This window comes from Carlito syrichta, unplaced genomic scaffold (genome assembly GCF_000164805.1).
Source record: "Carlito syrichta isolate Samal-C Ts95f unplaced genomic scaffold, Tarsius_syrichta-2.0.1 Scaffold273658, whole genome shotgun sequence".
NCBI lineage: Eukaryota > Metazoa > Chordata > Mammalia > Primates > Tarsiidae > Carlito > Carlito syrichta.
The window spans coordinates 178,893-198,601 of record NW_007217754.1 but is presented as its reverse complement, the minus strand read 5'-3'; the positions used below and the strand labels follow the sequence as shown (position 1 = coordinate 198,601).

The 19,709-nt window shown below is 37.9% G+C and overlaps 1 protein-coding gene across 1 annotated transcript; it reads left to right on the top strand.

Annotated features, from left to right (window-relative positions):
• Nucleotides 1–2,116: 2,116 nt before the first annotated feature.
• On the top strand, nt 2,117–4,075 carry TKTL2 (transketolase like 2). Its single transcript, XM_008052363.1, has one exon. It carries the CDS (start codon nt 2,117–2,119, stop codon nt 3,992–3,994), a length of 1,878 nt encoding a protein of 625 aa, XP_008050554.1. The 3' UTR covers nt 3,995–4,075.
• Nucleotides 4,076–19,709: the final 15,634 nt, after the last annotated feature.

Genomic DNA, 19,709 nt, shown 5'->3' with positions numbered 1-19,709 from the left:
AGACCTTTGTAGGATCAACATGGAAGCAGGAAAGGAAAACTTGATTACTAAAAGTAAAGCAGCGACCTCATTTTGGTCATTCCAGCAAAAGTGCCTCATGAAAGATCAACTGGAGGTTTCTGGCTAGTTAAGCTTGGATCGGTTTTCTATCTTACACTGAACTGAGTTATGTCTGCAGGAGTCCCACCTCCTAGTAAGTGATCCCACACAGTCACTGTGAGTCAACCCTCATAGTTACTGTGAATCACCCCACGTGGTCACCCCACACGGTCACCAGAGTCATCTCATGCAGTCACTGTAAGTGATTGCACACTGTCACCGTCAATCCACATAGTCACCACCCCACACAGTCACCATGAGTGATCTTATGAGATCATCATCCCACACAGTCTCCATGAGTGATCCTGCACAGTCACCATTTCTGTGAGTCATCGCACATGGTCACCATGAATGACTCAATATAATCATCATGAGTAACTTCACACGGTCACTGTGAGTCACCCCATCAGGTCACTGAGTGATCCCATGAAATCACCTGAGTGATTTCATACAATTACCACGAGTAATTCTAGCAGTCACCTGTGATCCCACATGGCCCCTTGATTTACTCTATTTGGTCACCATGACTCACCCTGTGTAGTCACCCGAATGATCCCATGAGGTCACTTATGTAATTCCCTGCAGTCACCTGAGTGATTCCACTGGGTTACTGTGAGCCACTCCACACAGTCACCTGAGAGATCTTGTGTGGTCACCTGAGTGATCCCATAGGGGCATTGTGAGTGATGCCAAGTTGTCACCATGAGTACCCCACATGGTTACCTGAGTAAACTCACATGAGCACGAGTGGCCCCACGCAGTTACCATGAATCATCCTACACAATGGTTACCTGAATGACCCCACAGTCACTGTGAGTGATCCTATGTGGTCACCATGAGTCACCCCACAGTCACTGTGAGTAATCCCACATCGGCACTGTGAGTGATCTCACATGATCATCATGAGTCACTCCACACGGTCACTGTGAGTGATCCCACAACGTCACCATGAGTGATCCTACGCTGTCACCATGTCATGAGTCATCCTACATGGTCATTGTGAGTGATTCCAAATGGTCATCATGAGTGGTCCCACGTAGTCACCATGAGTTATCCCACTGGTTACTTGAGTGACCTCACACGATCACCATGAGTCACCCCACATGGTCAATGTGAGTGATCCCATGTGGCCACCATGAGTCATCCCACACGGTTACCATTGAGTGATCCCACATGGTCATATGATTGACCCCACATAGTCACCATGAGTCACCCCACTGGTTACCTGAGTGACTCCACATGGTCACCGTGAGTCACCCCACAAGGTCACCATTGAGTGATCCCACATGGTACGAGTCAACCCACATGGTCACTGTGGATGATCCCACGTGCTGCCATGAGTCACCCGGAGCGGCACCATGAGTTATCCCCCCCCGGGTCACCGTGAGTCTCTCCATGAGCAGTCCCAGTGGTCACAGTGAATCCCTCCCCGTGGTTACCTGAGTGACCCTAGTACGAATCACTGTACTTATTTCTAAGTCTGAGACTGAAAGCCCTGAGCTGCTCTGAGGGTTTCTGTGGAGAAGTGTTGTTAGCGGGTTACACTGAGGTGAGTTCGGATCCTGTGTATGTTCCCATGGGAGAGAAAGAGAAAGGTGTCTCTGGTGTGTGTCTATGTTGACGCATAGAGAAGCTCAGCTGCAAGCTCCTTGTACTACATAGAAAGCAGCTTATTTTTGAATTTATAACACAAGGAAAGATATTTTAAAAATCAAGTTATGTTTACTGATGCTGAACTCGTAATAAGCGTTAAACATCCACAACGGAGAGAGGAGGGGAAGAGCGCAGCGATCCGGGTAACCGAGTCTCCCAGGTCTCGCGAGTTTCCAAGGTATCGCGAGTTTCCCAGGTCTCACAGCAGTGCCCAGATCTCACGGAAACCTGTGGGGCACAGCTTAGAGGATTCAGAGCTTGTTCCACGGGGCAGGGCGGGTGGGGGCGTCGGTCACGGGACAGGGGCGCCGGCAGGGAAATAGCTCGGGCGCCATTTTGGCGGCGGGTACCAACCAGCGCTGCCATGGCCGACGACGCCCAGCCCGACGAGGAGACGGTGCAGGCGCTGCGGGACACGGCCGGCCGCCTGCGCATCCACTCCCTCCGCGCCACGAGCGCCTGCCGCTCCGGCCACCCCACGTCGTGCTGCAGCGTGGCCGAGATCGTGGCCGTGCTGTTCTTCCACACCATGCGGTTCAAGCACGCCGAGCCGCGGCACCCAGACAACGACCGCTTCGTGCTCTCCAAGGGCCATGCCGCGCCGGTCCTCTATGCTGTGTGGGCGGAGTTAGGCGGCCTGGGCGAGGCCGACCTGCTGCACCTGAGAAGCGCGCGCTGCGACCTGGAGGGCCACCCCACCCCGCGCCTGCCCTTCGTGGACGTGGCCACCGGGTCCCTGGGCCAGGGCCTGAGCGCCGCCTGCGGCATGGCCTACACCGGCAGGTACCTGGACCGGGCCAGCTACCGCGTCTTCTGCCTGCTGGGTGACGGCGAGGCCGCCGAGGGCTCAGTCTGGGAAGCCCTGGCCTTTGCCTCCCACTACCTGCTGGACAACCTGGTGGCGGTCTTGGACGTGAATCGTCTGGGCCAGAGCGGGCCGGCGCCCCTGGGGCACTGCACTGAGGCCTATCAGGGCCGCTTCGAGGCTTTTGGGTGGAACACCTGCCTGGTGGACGGCCACGAAGTGGCCGCGCTGTGCCAGGCGTTCTGGCAGGCCGCCCGGGTGAAGCACAAGCCCACTGCCATAGTCGCCAAGACCTTCAAGGGCCGGGGTATTCCAGACATCGAGGATGCGGAAGGTTGGCACGGAAAGCCAATGCCGCAAGAAAGAGCAGAGGCAGTCATCCAGCTGATTCAGAGTCAGCTGCAGGCCCACCGCAATCTTCTACCGAAACCCCCTGTGGAAGACTCGCCACAAATCAACATCACGAATGTAAAAATGACCTCTCCGCCCGAATACATAGTTGGCGACAAGATAGCAACGCAGAAAGCATGCTATTTGGCTCTGGATAAACTGGGCCATGCAAACGAAAGAGTTATTGTTCTGAATGGTGACACAGTGAACTCCACCTTTTTTGAAATATTCAAGAAAGAACACCCTGAACGTTTTATAGAGTGTTTTATTGGTGAGCAAAATATGGTGAGCGTGGCACTGGGCTGTGCCACACGTGATCGAACCATTGCTTTTGCTAGTAATTTTGCTGCTGTTTTCACCCGAGCATTTGATCAGATCCGAATGGGAGCCATCTCTCAAACCAGTATCAACCTTATTGGTTCCCACTGTGGGGTTTCCACTGGAGAAGACGGATCTTCCCAGATGGCTCTGGAGGATCTAGCCATGTTTCGGTGCGTTCCCAATTGCACTATTTTTTATCCAAGTGATGCCGTCTCGACAGAGCATGCTGTTTATCTAGCTGCCAATGCCAAGGGAATGTGCTTCATTCGAACAAGCCAACCAGAAATTGCAGTTATTTATACCCCACAAGAAAATTTTGAGATTGGTCAGGCCAAGGTAGTCCGCTGCACTGCTAATGACAAGGTCACAGTTATTGGAGCTGGAGTTACTCTACATGAAGTTTTAGCAGCTGCTGACAATCTTTCTCAACAAGGTATTTTTATCCGTGTCATCGACCCATTTACTATTAAACCCCTGGATGCTGCAACCATCATCTCCAGTGCAAAAGCCACAGGTGGCCGGGTTATCACAGTGGAGGATCATTACAGAGAAGGTGGCATTGGAGAAGCTGTGTCTGCAGCTGTCTCCAGGGAGCCTGGCATCATTGTTCATCAGCTGGCAGTGTCAGGAGTGCCTCAAAGTGGAAAACCTAGTGAATTGCTGGATATGTTTGGAATCAGTGCTAGACACATCACAGCAGCCGTGAAATATACTTTAATGGACTAAAATAAGCTCATTTCTTAACAAGTGTCTGTTGGCTTTAGTCTTAAAGTACTGGTATCATATTAAATTCATGCTTGGTACAAAACCATTATTTGTGTAGTATTTTTTTTTAAGCAAACCCATTTAACACCCTTGTTCATTTCTAATTTGGCAATTTAAGTTTATCTTTTTGTTCATCTGTGACTGTAAAGACAAATGTTACTGTCAATCATTAAAGTGGGTTATTAAATTGTAAGTAACAATAGGAAATAGAACAGCTGCCTAATACAGATTTTCTGGTAAGACTACAAACAACAGATTGGGGTGTGGACTAATGTAGAAGTAACTTTCTTAAATGGGTATGATTTCTTTGTAAGTTAAGGAAATGAGAATTTAATTGTAGACTCAAGTAGTCCAAGTTTTGAAGCACGTTTGAGCTTTTATATATGCCTGCATTCTGTGCCTGCAGTTTTCCAGATAATGTTTGACTGCAGTTGCATTGGAATGTCTTTCAGAATTTGCTTTCCTCTCCTCTCTGCAGTTTGGAGACTGTGGAGCAGCAGTGAAACCTCTTGTGATGCACTACACTGTTTGTGGCAACTGTTCTCATCTCTGTGAAGAGATGAGAGTACAGCTAGTTCTAGTCTGCACCCTACATAGCTTCCACAATCTTCCTTCCTTCCCTTCTCTTTTTCTTTCTTTTTTTTTTTTTGGCCAAAGCAGATTGATAACCTTATTATATTCTTCTACTAAGGATACTGAATCAGTGTAATAAAAAAACATTGAAAAACCAACCATTTTGTTTAGTTTGTGCTGTGTATGTGAGACTGGGTTTCTCCTTGATGAAATCCTAAATAAGGAAGACCTTGCATCTAAATCAGAAGCAGAGAGAGGCATGCCCCTTAACAGCAAAGGTGGAAAAAGGTTAGGGCTGGAGATAAATCACTAGAAAACAAGGTGTGTACTGAAAAGCCAGTCCTTAAGCAGATTCTTTACTTTTGGCTGTGAATGCATAAATTCTATGTTTGGAATCCAAGGAAGAAGTGCCAGTCAGGCAAATTACAAATGAATCCAAGGTTCCAAACTCAATTCAAGTTATTCTGAGTGTGTCTTTGTCAGGTAATAGTTTCTATTTTAATTGCCTTCATTAAGTGTCCTCATTAAGTTCTTTGGTGGTTTGTCTCGGCAATTATCTTAAAAGGTATGAAAAGAAAAAAAAATACTCACTTGGGAATAGAAGAAACCAGAGCCTCTTAATTCTGCTACTGTCGTTTTTCCCTGAGCTGATTTACTCTTTTGTAAAATTATGAAAATTGCTGTATTTCACAAGACTTAAAAACTATTTTGTAAAAATAGCGATTGATGAAGGATCATTGTAGAAATTTAGAAAATGCAAATGAGCAAAAAATTTTAACATTTCACCAAAAAAACTCAATTGTGTTTACTAGCATGTGATCTATGACTGTGGATTCTTCATTGTAGTTATTCAAATCGAGTGACATCATTCAAATATGTCTATCCATGAGTGAGGAGTTACTAAATTACAAGTGTCCATCTTTAAGTTTTTCATGAATTAGAGAGAGATAACATTGATTCAGACACATAATCAAATAGATACAATACACAAAACTGTAATTTGGTCATGCATTATTGCATTATTGGTGAAAGTCTTCAGGTTTATTACTTGTAATATAAACATCGCAGTGCAAAATGGTGTGTTTCTAACCAAGCATGCATAAATAGACTTTTTTTTGAGTTGGCATCTCTTGCCCAGGCTGGAGTGCAGTGACACACTCGTGGCCACCCCAGCGTCGACCTGCTGGGCTCCAGCAATCCTTCTGCCTCAGCCTTCCAAGTGGCCAGACCTGCAGGCTCGCGCTACCACGCCCAGCTAATTTGTGATTTATTGTAGAGCCTAGGTCTTGCCAAGTTCCTGGGCCTGGTCTTGAACCCACTGGCTCAGGCAATCCACTCAACTTGGCCTCTCAAAGTGCTGGGATTACAGACTGAGCCACTGAGCCTGGCCAATAAATATACTTTTAATAATGACAGCAGATATATTTTTTTAAAAATGTCTAATGGGATCAGGATCTCAGAGACCACCTAAAATAAATGTATATGTATTTATATGGTGGAGAAGTCCTTAGGAATTTCACCTGTAAATGTGTTTCAATAATTATCAGCTAGTGGCTCTCAGCTCCAGAGACAAGAAATAGCAGGTGGGACTTAGTCTATGATTCTTCAAGTAACATGGGATTATATACAATTTTATTATATTGAATGTTCTTTAGTCTTGAGCCTATCCTGAGATATTTTTGAGTGTCCATGGAAATCTTAGGAATCATTCTGACTGATGCTAACCCTGGACTGTGAAAGGTTGTGAAGATATAGCTTTGATGTGCAGCATAACTACTAGTTTAACTCTTGGCCTTCTCTTCATTGTTTTGCCTTGAAGAAGGTCTATTAGATTATCAAGAGAGAGGCTGATGATATTCTAGGGACAGCTGTGACACCAGCAGCTACCTTTCTTATGGTTGCAGTAAAGACTGACAGCTAGTCATCTGAGAGTGACACTGGCCATTCAGATGGTGAATGGTTCCCAGGTCATTTCCTGATTTCTATGACTCTTAGAGGTAGTAAAAGAAGGACTCAGAACATTGAACTTTAATTGCACCTTATTTAAATACAGCAATAGCTCTTAAGCTACCTGAAAGTTCAATTGAGGGCCCCATTTGGGGAAGTATTTTTTAAAAGACTCAAATGTTTCTGATTTTTAAAATTATATAACAATAATATGAGGCACTGACTGAGATTTAGTTATCTGAACTGTTCACTAAACTACAGGGATGATTAAATTCCCCAAGGCCCAATCTGAGAGAATACGGTTTGGGGGGTTTGAGGAGTATTGAGCTGTTTTGGTGGCCTTTTCTATCATGATATGTAAGAGAGGTCCTAGGACATTATTGTGATAGAAGGGACGCGTGTACTGTTCTTGGAGGGAAACCATCTGTCTTCTCCATCCTTCCCATAGAAGAGTGAAGGAGGCACTGAACCAATTACCTTCATTGATGTTGGTGGGGAAAGGGTTTCCTTAAGTAATTGCTTATGAAGTTTGAGACTAACTGCAAGAAGGCATCCCATTGCAAGGTAGGATATTGATTTAGACACAGGCTTGCATCCCTGACTGTAGAGCTACAGAGTTAGAGTAGAGAAGACAGGCAAACATCAGCAGCGGGCAAAATCTACTCTCACCTGATTTTGTATAATTGCAAGATAAAATAGTCTTTGACATTTTCAAATGATTGGAAAAACTAGAAGAGTGCTATTTCATAATATGTGAAAATTATATAAAATTCATATTTTAGTGTCCACAAGTAAAGTTTTACTAGAACATAGTCATGCTCATTGGATTGTGTATTGTCTGTGGCTGCTTTGGAGCTCCAATGGTGGAATTGAGTCATTGTGACAGACATGGTATAGTGTGCAAAGTTTAAAATATTTACTCTCTGACTTTTTACAGTAAAAGTTTGTAAACCTTGGTGTACAGCATTGGGGAGAGATGAGGGTGACAGTAAAGATGTGGAGAGGCCAAGGTCTGATGCCTTGAGACCCAGGCCTCAGGCCACCTCTGTATTTGACTACAAAGTGTTAATAAAATTGAAGTCTGATGCCAGAGGCCACCACACGGAGAAGTAAAGTACCTAGCTCAGAGAAATTCTGTGCGAAGCCTACAATTTGGGAATAGTAGGAAGGTATAATCCATAGAAAGGGACTACCATCTCAGAATAGCTGCTTGTTAGGAGATCCTTGGAATCAGTTGGTCTTAAACCTTGCTGAGTTTATAAAACAGATCAGCAGTGATGTTCAACAGAGGGGCACAGTAATCTATCTGGAGAAACTACTGGGAAAAGGGATGGAGAAAAGCTTTGAGAGAAAAGACTGCCCTTCTCTTCATCTCTTCATCTGCACCTGCAGCAGCTGGGGAGAGAGGGAGAACATTGAGATGATCACTTTTAAGAATGTGTAGTTAAGTTTTAATGTAATGAAGCTGTTTTAATAAGCGAAAACAAGAGTAAAATGATATTAGAGATAACATTAAGGCCGCTTTATATATATTATATATAATGGAGGGAGTAGTGGAGGTTTCAACAGAATATAGATTATAGCATCTAATAGAAAAATAAAACCTTTTTGTGATTTATATACAGGAGTTGAGTCACCACAAGAAAACCAGCTATACTAAGAGGAAGAAATGTAGTTTTCGTCCAATATTTCTATCAATTGTAAATTCAATGTTTATACTGAAATATTTGTGCAAAAAGCACATTGAATAAAAATGTTTTATGGTGAGATTAAAACAAATGTTATTTTTGTTTCCCTCTATCCCTTTAAAAGTTATTCAACCTGGCCTAGTGCAGTGAGTGACTCACACCTATAATCCCAGTACTTTGGAAGGCCGAAGCAGGAGGATTGCTTGAGCCCTGGAGTTCGAGATCAGTCTAGGCAATATAGCGAGGCCTTGTCTCTGTTAAATATATATATTTATATACATTCAATGTGGGTAAATTTATTGTGGCTCAAAATAGAAAGTTGGACAGATCCTATGACTTTCCCATCAGCCCTAGGTAATAAACAGTCATATAGTTACTTTAAGTCACAAAAATTCAATCTAGATTCAGCGCTTAAAATGTGTTCAACTAATATATTCAGCAGTGCTTCAGTCTTCATTACAATGAAGATTTTGCTTTACTTTACCCAAGTAAAGGGTTGTTTTTAGCAACTTCCTGCCCTGAGGAAAGGTGTTTTAGTTTCCTGTCCCCTTTTCGTCTGACCAGGAAAGGATAGAGATGGGGGTGGGGAGAGGAGAAGTCACTCTCACTTGACTGGTGGGTTACGTATTCCCAGTATTTGGAAGGTGGTTAAAACAATGCATCTTTGTACTTATGTCTTTAATTCACATGTACAAGTATTTCTGAAGTTTAGGGAACTATGCCATACATTAGAATGAATGAACACTGTTAGGCCAAAATCTGGCAAATATACAAACATTTATTTATTTTTTATTTTGCAAGAAGGCAAGCAGTTATGCAATATGTTGTAAGTTCAGAAAGGCCCTGGTCTCTATTGTCAGGCACCTTGGCCAATACCTTGGTTAAAGTTTTGCTACAAGGCGGTATGAATAGAATATGTAAAATTCAAAATTATGCAGCAGTCAGTGTGGCATAGGCACTTAACTGCTGAGAATGGATACTGACCTAATCACAAGTTTCCCTGCCTGAAGGGAAGTTTCCCTTCCCTAGAGGCATAGAAGCATTCAGAGCTTTAGACTTGTACTGCTGATCTTCTCAAAGAATACACCCTGAGTTTTCCTGAGTGTTATACCTCTTGCCTTCAAAGGGTATAAATAAAGTAATAAATTAATATGCATGACATTTCTAGTCAAGCCCATATTATATACACAATATATTTCCACAGTGAAAAATTATCTTAACCATATTTCAATTAGCAAACTTTGTATTATGAATTAAAGATTAGTAATTTCAAAATTGAACTAAATATCCCAAGCACATGCATGAAAGCTGACATACACACACACATACACCCACCTACATTCACATGTATGTATATCACACTACTTGCACTTAAGTGTTTTAAAGAAAATTGCTCCATGAATGCTAACTACTATATTTTCATTTTACAGATGAGAAAAGTGAAGTACAGAGAGGTTATGTATTCTCAACTCACCCAAAGTCACATAGCTAGCATATTGTAGAACCTGAATTTAAGGTTCTGTATGTCGTATAATTTTAACAATAATCTTGAAATAAGTATTTTATTATTACTCCCATCTTTACACATGAGGAAACTTACCCTCTAAAAGAAAATGTTACTTGTTTGTTTTTAAAACCTGTTTCTAAATTTCATTATACCTCTTTGCCTCACTTATATTTGATTTCTATTTAAAATCATCTTTTCTATTTAAATACATTTTAAAATTTAGTATGAATACTAATTTTATAAAGATGAAATGTAACCAAATAGCAATAGTGTGACCTCTCCTTTACCAGTATGACTGGATGGTGGTGGGCAGAGGTTTATTCTACCATCTCTCATGGGACAAGTCAATGCACACACACCTTGACCAGTTCAGGTCACCTGTGCTTCTAAGAGATGATAGTGTGAACTTCCCTGGGAACTTGCTCAATCTGTGTCTCAGATTGTATTTTTGTCTCTCGATCTTGCAGATACTTGGCTACTTAGGGTTGACTCTGCCACTCTATTCCTGTGACACAGCGGAAGTGCTAAAGCTTCATGTATGCACAAAAGGATTGACAATAAGATAGGGGTAGTTACCTGTGGACCAAGCTGGCTGGTTCCTAAAAATTACTGAGATATGTAGTAATCTGTTTCTAAAACTCTATAAAGTGTATTTTTATTTCATCTATTCACCTGCACTAAACACCATTCCTCCCTGAACTCTTCTGATAGCATCTACTATCAAGGTAAGAGATTAATACCAAATATATGATAGATGTTAGTTACCTTAAAAACCGTCTAATTCAACTAGCTGTATAAGTAAATGGATTTATTACAAATTTGCAAGGTTTGTTATTGGTACTTTTACTCTTTTTCTGGACAATGCAAGCATGTTGGAATACTTTCTTTATACCAAAGCACTCTCACAGAAAGGATGTTGTTTTCATGTCCATTAAATCTTTTCATATATAAAAACTAATAAACTATTTTGTTGTTCAGAATTTAAGCAGAATGTGTACAAATCATTAGCACACAGCTACATTAGTTTTCACCAAATGAAAACATTCATTTGACTCATACCTGCCTGAAGATTTATGACATCAGACCACTCCAGAAGCCACTTTCTTCCCCTTTCCTTGGATTACTTCCTCCTTCCTCAAAGTTAACCACTGTTTTAACTTCTGACTCCATAGACAATCTTTGCCTGGTTTTGGACTTTCTGTATGGTATTTCAGGTCATAAATATGCCATAATAATTATTGAGGAACATGTAGATGTCTTCATTTGTGGCCTATTACGGGTAGTAATGCTGTAAACATTATTGTACGAATGTTTTGGTGAACATAGTAACTCATTTTTATTGGTTATATAAATAAAGGAGAATTATTTTGTGATTGGCTATACATATATTCATGTTTAGTATATGCTGCCATTTTTTTACATAAGTAATTATTCTGTGTTTTTATTTGCTAAATCTTGCAATCTTCTTCATAATGAGCATCCTGATTTATACTCTCACATCAGAATGTAAAAGTTTAGGCCATACCCCTGTCACATCAACCTTTAGCTTTGTCTTTTGCCTGAGGTTGTTTACCTTTATATTGTTGATTTGTATGAGTACTCTCTATATGATAGATACACACCCTTCTGTTGAAATATTGGTATTTCAAATATCTTTTCTCACTCTGTGTACTGCCAATTCACTCCCTTAAGAGTTTATTTTGATATACAGAAGAGTTAATTTTAATGTCCTATTTATCATTTTTTCCCTCTCTGGTTTGCACTTTTTGTGTTGTTTAACATAAATCTTTGCCTTCCTCAAGGTTATTCAGTAGCACTCATATTGTTTTTCCTGTAAATATTGTTCTTTTATCTTTTATACACAAATCTAAAATTCATTTGGAATTAATTGTGTCATTTAAGGTTGGGGTCAAGATACAATTTCTTTCCTTACTGATGCAACTGCATGTCACCATTTAAAAAAATTACCATCTTTACAATCACTGCACCACATTGTTATCTTTCTCATAAGTCAAGTGACTGTACATGTGTACATGTGTTTCTGTCTTGTTGGACTTATTTGTCTATTCTTGTGCCCATACTACGCTATTTTAATTGTCCTTGCTTTATAATAACATTTAATATTTTGTAGCAAAATTCTCTATTTAGTCTATTTTTGTTGTTTTTCAAGATTTCCTTGACTATTTTTGTTCTCTTAATTTCCATATACATATTAGAAATAGACTGAGAATTTCTACAAAAATCTAGTTGCATGTTGATGCAGTTGCATTTGACTATATTGTTTTTTAATCTTCAATTTAAAGAGGTCATCATATTAAAAATCCTATAGGAAGTTAAAAAGAGCTCACTAAAGTGACCTTAGAAAGTTAATTTCATAATCTTCAAACTGAGGTAAGACTTTGCAAGTGGTATGTTGGCAAGGGAGATTTTAAGCCAATCTGTTTCCAGATCCTTAAGTCCATATTTTTGTTTCTAAAATTGGTCTTCTTGAGAGTTTCCCTGTGATCCTTTTCAATATCCTCTTTTATAATTGTCCCTCTTCTACTTTTCAAAAGAAAGTCATACTTCTCACCCATTCTTATTGTCATCATTAACTGCCAGTTGTAAAATTGTCACAGTGTCAGACAAAAGAACGTTTCAAAATATTGTTTCTGGCGAAACCTCCTTTAATGAAGTCACTATGAACCAGCAGTAAATCATTATATCTTTCCTTGTCTTACTCCTAATATTTGTAAAGAAAAAGTCTGCAATTAGAAAGTTACTTTAAACCACATATGAATACTCTGAATTTAAAATATATGATAGATTGGAGTGGTGGCAATAATGACAATTTTTGTTTAAAAAAGTCTTTTTTCTCATCCCTCAACTGTTTTCAAAACATTGTTGCTGAGAGTCTCAGGTGAGCAAAGCCAAGAACAACAATAAGAAAACTGAAGATTGCAGCATCTTATTCATCCAGTCTATATGCCTGACAAGTCTCTATGTCTTATCTATGAATTTTAGAAATGCAATATTCAAGACTTATGAAAAACATTTTCAGTCTTCTTATTAAGAAGGAGCCTGACAAAGAATGTCATTCACTTGTGCCTATGGTACGAAATCCTACTTTGTATGATAAGGCAGAGTAAGTTAACATTTCATATTTATTTCTTACAGAACAGTAGATTTTTTTCTCATCATGTGACAAAATTCCTGGACAATGCACACCTGTGTGCGTTTTTACGTTTGGTTGTAAGATTTCTATATGTTGTTACTGATTTGTTGTTTATATGTTTATTTTCTCAATGGTATTACTGGTTATCTCTGATGGTATACATTTCTACCATGTACTTGTTTGATTTAGATTAACCAACATTAGTTGTTTGGGATTCTACTGTATAAATAGTGTATTTAAGAGAAAATAATTAATATCCCTATTGTAAACCTTCCATTTACTTTTGTCTTAATACTGTCTCTTATTTTTGGTGCTAATTTCCACAAATTAGATAAAAACTGCTCTGTTAATAGCAGAAATCTTAAGTGCAGCAGCAGGGCAAAATGTACCACTATTACAATCTAGGACAGTTTAGGGCATGGTGCCCCGAATTTCAGAGAACCCACTTCTTTTGGTCAGAGTTAATTTGATATGTCATTCTAATACCATTGGATATATTAAAATGTGTATAACACTTTTACTGTCAAAGGCAATATTAATAATATGACAGTGCTGCATCTTTAGAATAATAATAAAAATTAGATGCAATTTTACATTTTCTGGCAGTGTGTGAGGAGAAAATTTTAAGACCGTTGGTTTTAGTTTATTGGGACCCAACTGTACCAGGAGGAGATTAAAAACTGCTGGCTTGAGAAATGAACCTGCTCATAAAGGTTATCCTGATTCAACAACAAGGTTTTCCTTTCATTTTTTCCTACGTTAATTTTGAACTGAAATGCCTACAGACAATTGTATTTCCTCTGCTTCCTTTCCACCCCTCCCTTCCTACTTTTTAAATTGTGTTTCACAAACTTGTTTTGTGCCAGGCTTCTGAAATGAATTAAGTTGTTATTCAAGTGGCAATTTGTAAAGACATCATCATATGGATAAAATAGTTTCTTTAACAAACCATAACAATTAAAGTACAAGCTCTAATGTGTAAGAAAGTACAAAATTTTACCAACACAACAATAACAACAAAACCTGAACAGATGTTAAAATGAACTATGTTCTAGGGCAGAAAAACCTCAAAGTCATAAAAATACCAATTCTTCTTAAATTAAAATAAAGTGACTCAGAATATCCACAGGGTGTACGGGGAAGGACAGGGCAAGGTGGGGTAGTTAGGATGGTTAGATTAAAACTGTGAAAATGACTGCTCAAGTTTGACTGTCAACCTGTCTTATGACAACCATAGATCTGTCTTCTGTTCCTGTAGTTTGCTTTCCCAGAAAGTCATATAAATGGAATCATTCCCATATTGCCTTCTGAATCTTGCTTACATAAATTAGCATAACATATGTCACAGTTATCCATGCTATTAGGTATATCTGTAGTTTATTCCTTTGGATTGCTGAATCATATTCCATGTATAAATGTACAATAGTTTTTTTACTCCATTCAGTTTTTGAAGTATATTTGGGGTTTGCTGGGTTTTGGTGAATAGAAATGAAGTCATCATAAACATTTGCAAAAAAAATGCTGTGAAAAAAGATTGGGTTTAGAGTTTATATATTAAAATAAATGTCTGAATATTATAAAAACTCTTTGAAAAATAAAAATAATGAGGACTGACCACATAACTTGAGGGACTTCATGCAAAAATTAAAATTCAAAACTCTTTGTGAAAAAGCTACTAAGAATTTCAAGTCAGCACCAGCAGAGGATTAAACTGAGTGTAAAACTCTCTTACTGCATAGGTTGCATGCGAACGAAGCTATAAACTATGCATGTGTATATATGTCTATCCGTCTGTTACTTAGAAAAACTTTATCATCATATGAGTATAAAATATTCTCTTATCTAAGAAAGTATTAATAAATTAGATTATAAGCCACTCAAAGGAATTTTATTTTGATGGGTTTATAGAGATAAATCAGTCCTTATATAAATAAAATATTCCTTATTTTTCAAGAAAATAAAGAAATTGAACTTATAATTGTAAATAATATTTTGGATCTAAAATTAATTTTCTTACAAAAACCAACTCAAATATGTTTTCAAATTAACTTAAGATAAATCTGTATGCTGGAGAGGATGTGGGGAAAAGGGAACACTTCTATACTGTTGTTGGGAGTGTAAACTAGTACAGCCTCTGTGGAAAACAGTTTGGTTACTCCTAAAAGATCTAAAAATCGACCTCCCATATGACCCTGCAATCCTCCTAATGGAAATATACCCAGAAGAACTCAAATCACTCTATGAAAAAGACACCTGCACAGGCATGCTTATTGCGGCATTATTCACAATTGCAAAAACATGGAACCTACTGTGCTGCCTATCGAAAGAGGACTGTATTTTAAAAAAACGTGGTACTTATACACAATGGAATATTACACAGCCATAAAGAAGGACAAAATTATTAACTTCACAGCAACTTGGATGAACTTAGAGGCTATAATACTGAGTGATCTATCACAGAAACAAAGAACTGAGTATCACATGTTATCACTCATAAGCAGACCTTGAACAACTCTCATAATACTATAAGAAAGATTGGCATTAGTGGGAAACTGCCAGGGGAACGAGGGCACACCTCATCAACAAGAGTACCTGTATAATGAACATTTGTATTCGTAACCCTGAATTGTATTCCACATATTTAAAATAAAAAATTTAAAATAAAAAAGATAAATCTTTAAGCAAACAAGACTAATTTAGCAATTTTGGTTTAATGAAAAAAGTTGTTTTCTGATTCATCAGTGTTAAGTATAAAACTTATATCTTATTTTATTTGTTTGATTTCTCCAAACTTAAATAGGTTTATTGATCTAATCAGCTAACTTTAACATGAAGTTTATTATTACAAAAATAAATTGTATTAGCCGGGCTCAGTGGCTCAGCCTGTAATCCCGCATTTTGGGAGGCTGAGGTGAGTGGATTGCCTGAGTCTGTGGGTTCGAGACCTGCCCGGGCAACTTGGCGAGACCTCATCTCTACAATAAATCAAAAACTAGTTGGGTGTGATAGCGCGCGCGCCTGTAGTTCCAACTACTTGAAAGGCTGAGGCAGAAGGATCGCCAGAGCCCAGCAGGTCGAGGCTGCCGTGGCCGGGAGCGGCCACTGCACTCCAGTCTGGGCGACACAGTGAGACTCCAACACACACACAAAATTATATTCACCTTAATTGAGCTATTGTTCTGATAAACATTATTTCAAGAATAATCATATTTTGTCCTATGTCAGCTTAAAGATAATTTCTAAGATCTTTATGTAGTTTAAAACCTGTTTGATATAAAGTTGAATTAATTAACAGGTTATCATTGGAATCTAGATAATTTTCAAATAAAATAATATTGGTAACAAAGCATAATAAAGAACAAAACTTAGCAAATTTTATTTGTTCGATTTATCATACCTGAGACTGAAAAAAAATCTATGTAATATGTTAAAATCTTAGCAAAGTTTGTTCAATTTTGATAGTCTTGCATCTTCCTTGTGTTATAGATTATACCTTTGCCCACAATATGAACTTTTTTTAATTATAAAGAGCTAATGTTGTTTTCAATGTGGAATCTATTTTTTTATTATTATTATCACTTTTATTAAATAGGTAACCAAGTATTATTTATCAAATCATATCTTAATCAATTATTCAAATATCCTCTTTTAACTAACTTAATTCATTTTTTACTTCCTCCAAATTAGATTTTAAATACATAAAAAATAAATAAAACTGTCATAATATCTTTTACACATAAAAAGATCTTTAAATATCCCAAAGGGCATCTGGAAAATGAAATTGTTTTTTAACTTATAAAAAATAGTGTTCTAAAGGATTCAATTTTAAAAATATTTTGCTATAATAAGAGTTGCGTGAGATTAGTTGTTGATACTCAGGTTTCTTTAGCCTGATTTGAATAGATAAAATGCTATTAATGTTTAAGAAACTGTCTGCTTTATGGAAGTTTCTGGAGATTTGTTAATGTCCTTGCTTTCAATAATATGCTTTAACTTTAAGAGAAATTTATCAAAACTTTTTGAAATATTCATCCTGTCTTTGTATGATTAACCGTTTCCTGACTGTGCTTTGCCTCATAATATTAGGCAATAATAGTATAGTGTTGTCAGTCATAATTTCAGTTATTATTTTAAATGTCAATTGGCATTTAATAGTACTTCCTTAGCACAAATCTAACATCTTCTAGCTAGTATTTCTTAGCTGAGGGTGTACATCAGACTTATTTTTGCAGTTTTGTAACTATGTATGTTTAAGCCCTACTCTCGACTTATTACATCTTTTCGGCTTTATAGTCTTCCTATAAAAATTAAGTCTGAGAATTACTTGTACCATATATCTTGAGTTTTTTTTTTTAAATGAAAATTATGTCATATGTTTGTAGAAAGTATATGTGATATTCAATGACTTCTTTAAAAATAAGTTTATTTACCTTAACAACATTTTGTCTAAATTTTATTTTGGAAGACTGCAGTTATCTTTGTTTTGTATGCCACAGAAACAATACACTTTTGTCACTTGCATTATTCTTATTTGAACCCTTATTGGGCATTTCAAATTTAACAATTATTAGTAATAAATTAAATAGAGACATTTAAAATCTTTGTCATCCACACATAGATGGTTTTTTTTTTCTTTACTCTGACGTTTGCCTAAAGCCTCTGCCAAAACCTATAGAACAGAGTTTGTGTCTTCAACATAAAAGGATAGTTTTTGAGACTTATGTAAAGGACTCTACTAGATACTTAAGTTACTGACTGTTTCCATGATAGACTCTTTTTTTAATGTTTCATTGTGATTTTTAATTTAAAATTTCCTAATGATTAGTGATGATAATCATTTTTTCTTTATTTATTTCAATAGCTTTAGAGGGTACAAATGATTTTTGATTATATGAATGCCTTGTATAGTGGCTAAGTAACAGACTCGTAAAGACAGACTTCTGAGCAGTCGTTATTTAGGCAACTTTCAGAGTAGTTAGGGGATTGCATCAGAACACCCAGAACTCAATTCCAGTCACAAAGTAAATGACTTCATGGACCTACTAACATGAGATCCAGTAGGACAACAGTTAATGGCTGAATGAACTGATGAGGGAGCATGTATTGTGTTTATATGTTTGGAATACTGATTATTTGGTTTTTATAATCTATTTTATAGATATATGAGAAGGTTATTTTTCTTTCCTCTTAAGCTCTCTAACAGCACTGATTTTATAAAGTCTGTTTTTGGAAATTCTAGTGAAGCATTTAAGAATAATATCTGATTTTCATGACACCTTCTGCTAAAATTGAAAACTTGTACTAAATCTTCCTATGTTTTTCTCATGAATTACCTTGTGTAGTTATTTGCACAGGCTCAGTAGAAAACTGCACTCCTTCTTACCAAGTAATAATTGGACAAGTTAATTATTCTACTACTCTACTATGGAGTACTATATCTGAGAATGGTGGTCATCAAATCAGGCATGGCAGATTGATTTATTTATTGATTTTCTCTTAACTTTCTCTACTAATATCTATGTTCAGTGAAAGATATTTTAATGAACAAAGATTGATGTGCTTATGAAGCCAATGCCAACAAAGCCCTCCCAGGAAAACTGACTTGTTATAGGTGGTAAGGAAGGTAAGAAACCTTAATAAATTTAGAGTCCTTAAAAAAAAAAATTTCATCCCAGTTCTTAGCAGAATGCTGAAAACTGGCTAAAAGAGTTGGACTTGTATTTCTAATTCTATGGAACCTTTAGATTAATGTCTAATCCAGTTTGCATAGTGCATGTACTTCTTGTGCTTCTTTTTATTCTTCCCTCCACACTCAACACAACTAAAACACTTGAAATTATTTGGTAAAGGCAGCTGGGCATGGTGGCTCATGTCTGAAATCCCAGCACTTTGAGAGGCTGAGATGAGAGGTTTCCCTGGGCCCTTAGGTTAGAGCCCAGCCTGGGCAATATGGTGAGACCTCATCTCTACAATAAATAATAAAAGTAACTAGGTATGGTGGCACATATCTGTAGTTCCAGCTACTTGGAAGATTGAAGTGGAAGGATTGCAGATTGTGACTGTGTTGGCTGTGAGCATGCACTATGCACTCCAGCCTGAGTTACAAAGTGAGACTCCAACTCAAAAACAACAACAACAACTACAGCAACAAAAACTAGAAATTATTCAGTAAATGCATGGCCCTCATCACATGCTTACAAGATACCCAAATTTCAGTTACAGTAATAATTTCTTTTTGTTGTAGGATATAAAGTAGTTCATTAATTTTTAGTCAAGACTTGGCTCTTTGGTCTTCTGACTTTTGGTTTTTTGGCTTTTGGCCAGATGTTGTAGAGATCAAATACTACAGTAATATTTCCCAATATAGTGTTAATACTCTGACCTGAACATGACTTGACCAAGACATTCTCTTCATTCTATTCTCCCAGTGAAGTACTATAATTTAAACAGTGCTTTCTCATTTTTAAGGCTTACTTGTGCCCAGTTCATTTCCTTCTATTATTATTATTATATGATTATTATTTATTATTATTATTTTATTTATTATTTAAAAAATATTTTTTGACACCATGCTCCTTTAACTATCCCTTCTTTTTTCTAGAAACTTCAAGAGAACAGATGCAAAAGCTAGAGGAGGGTAGAGGCCAGATTATGACAGGTAAGAAAGAAGTAAGTGGTGAGAAACTAAGCCAGAACTATAGGACAAGATCTTTTATAAATTGTATTTCTAAAAAGACTGCACTTAAAGGGTAATAGGTGTATGCAAAAAGATGATTATGATTTGTGGAGACAGATGCTTGATTCAGG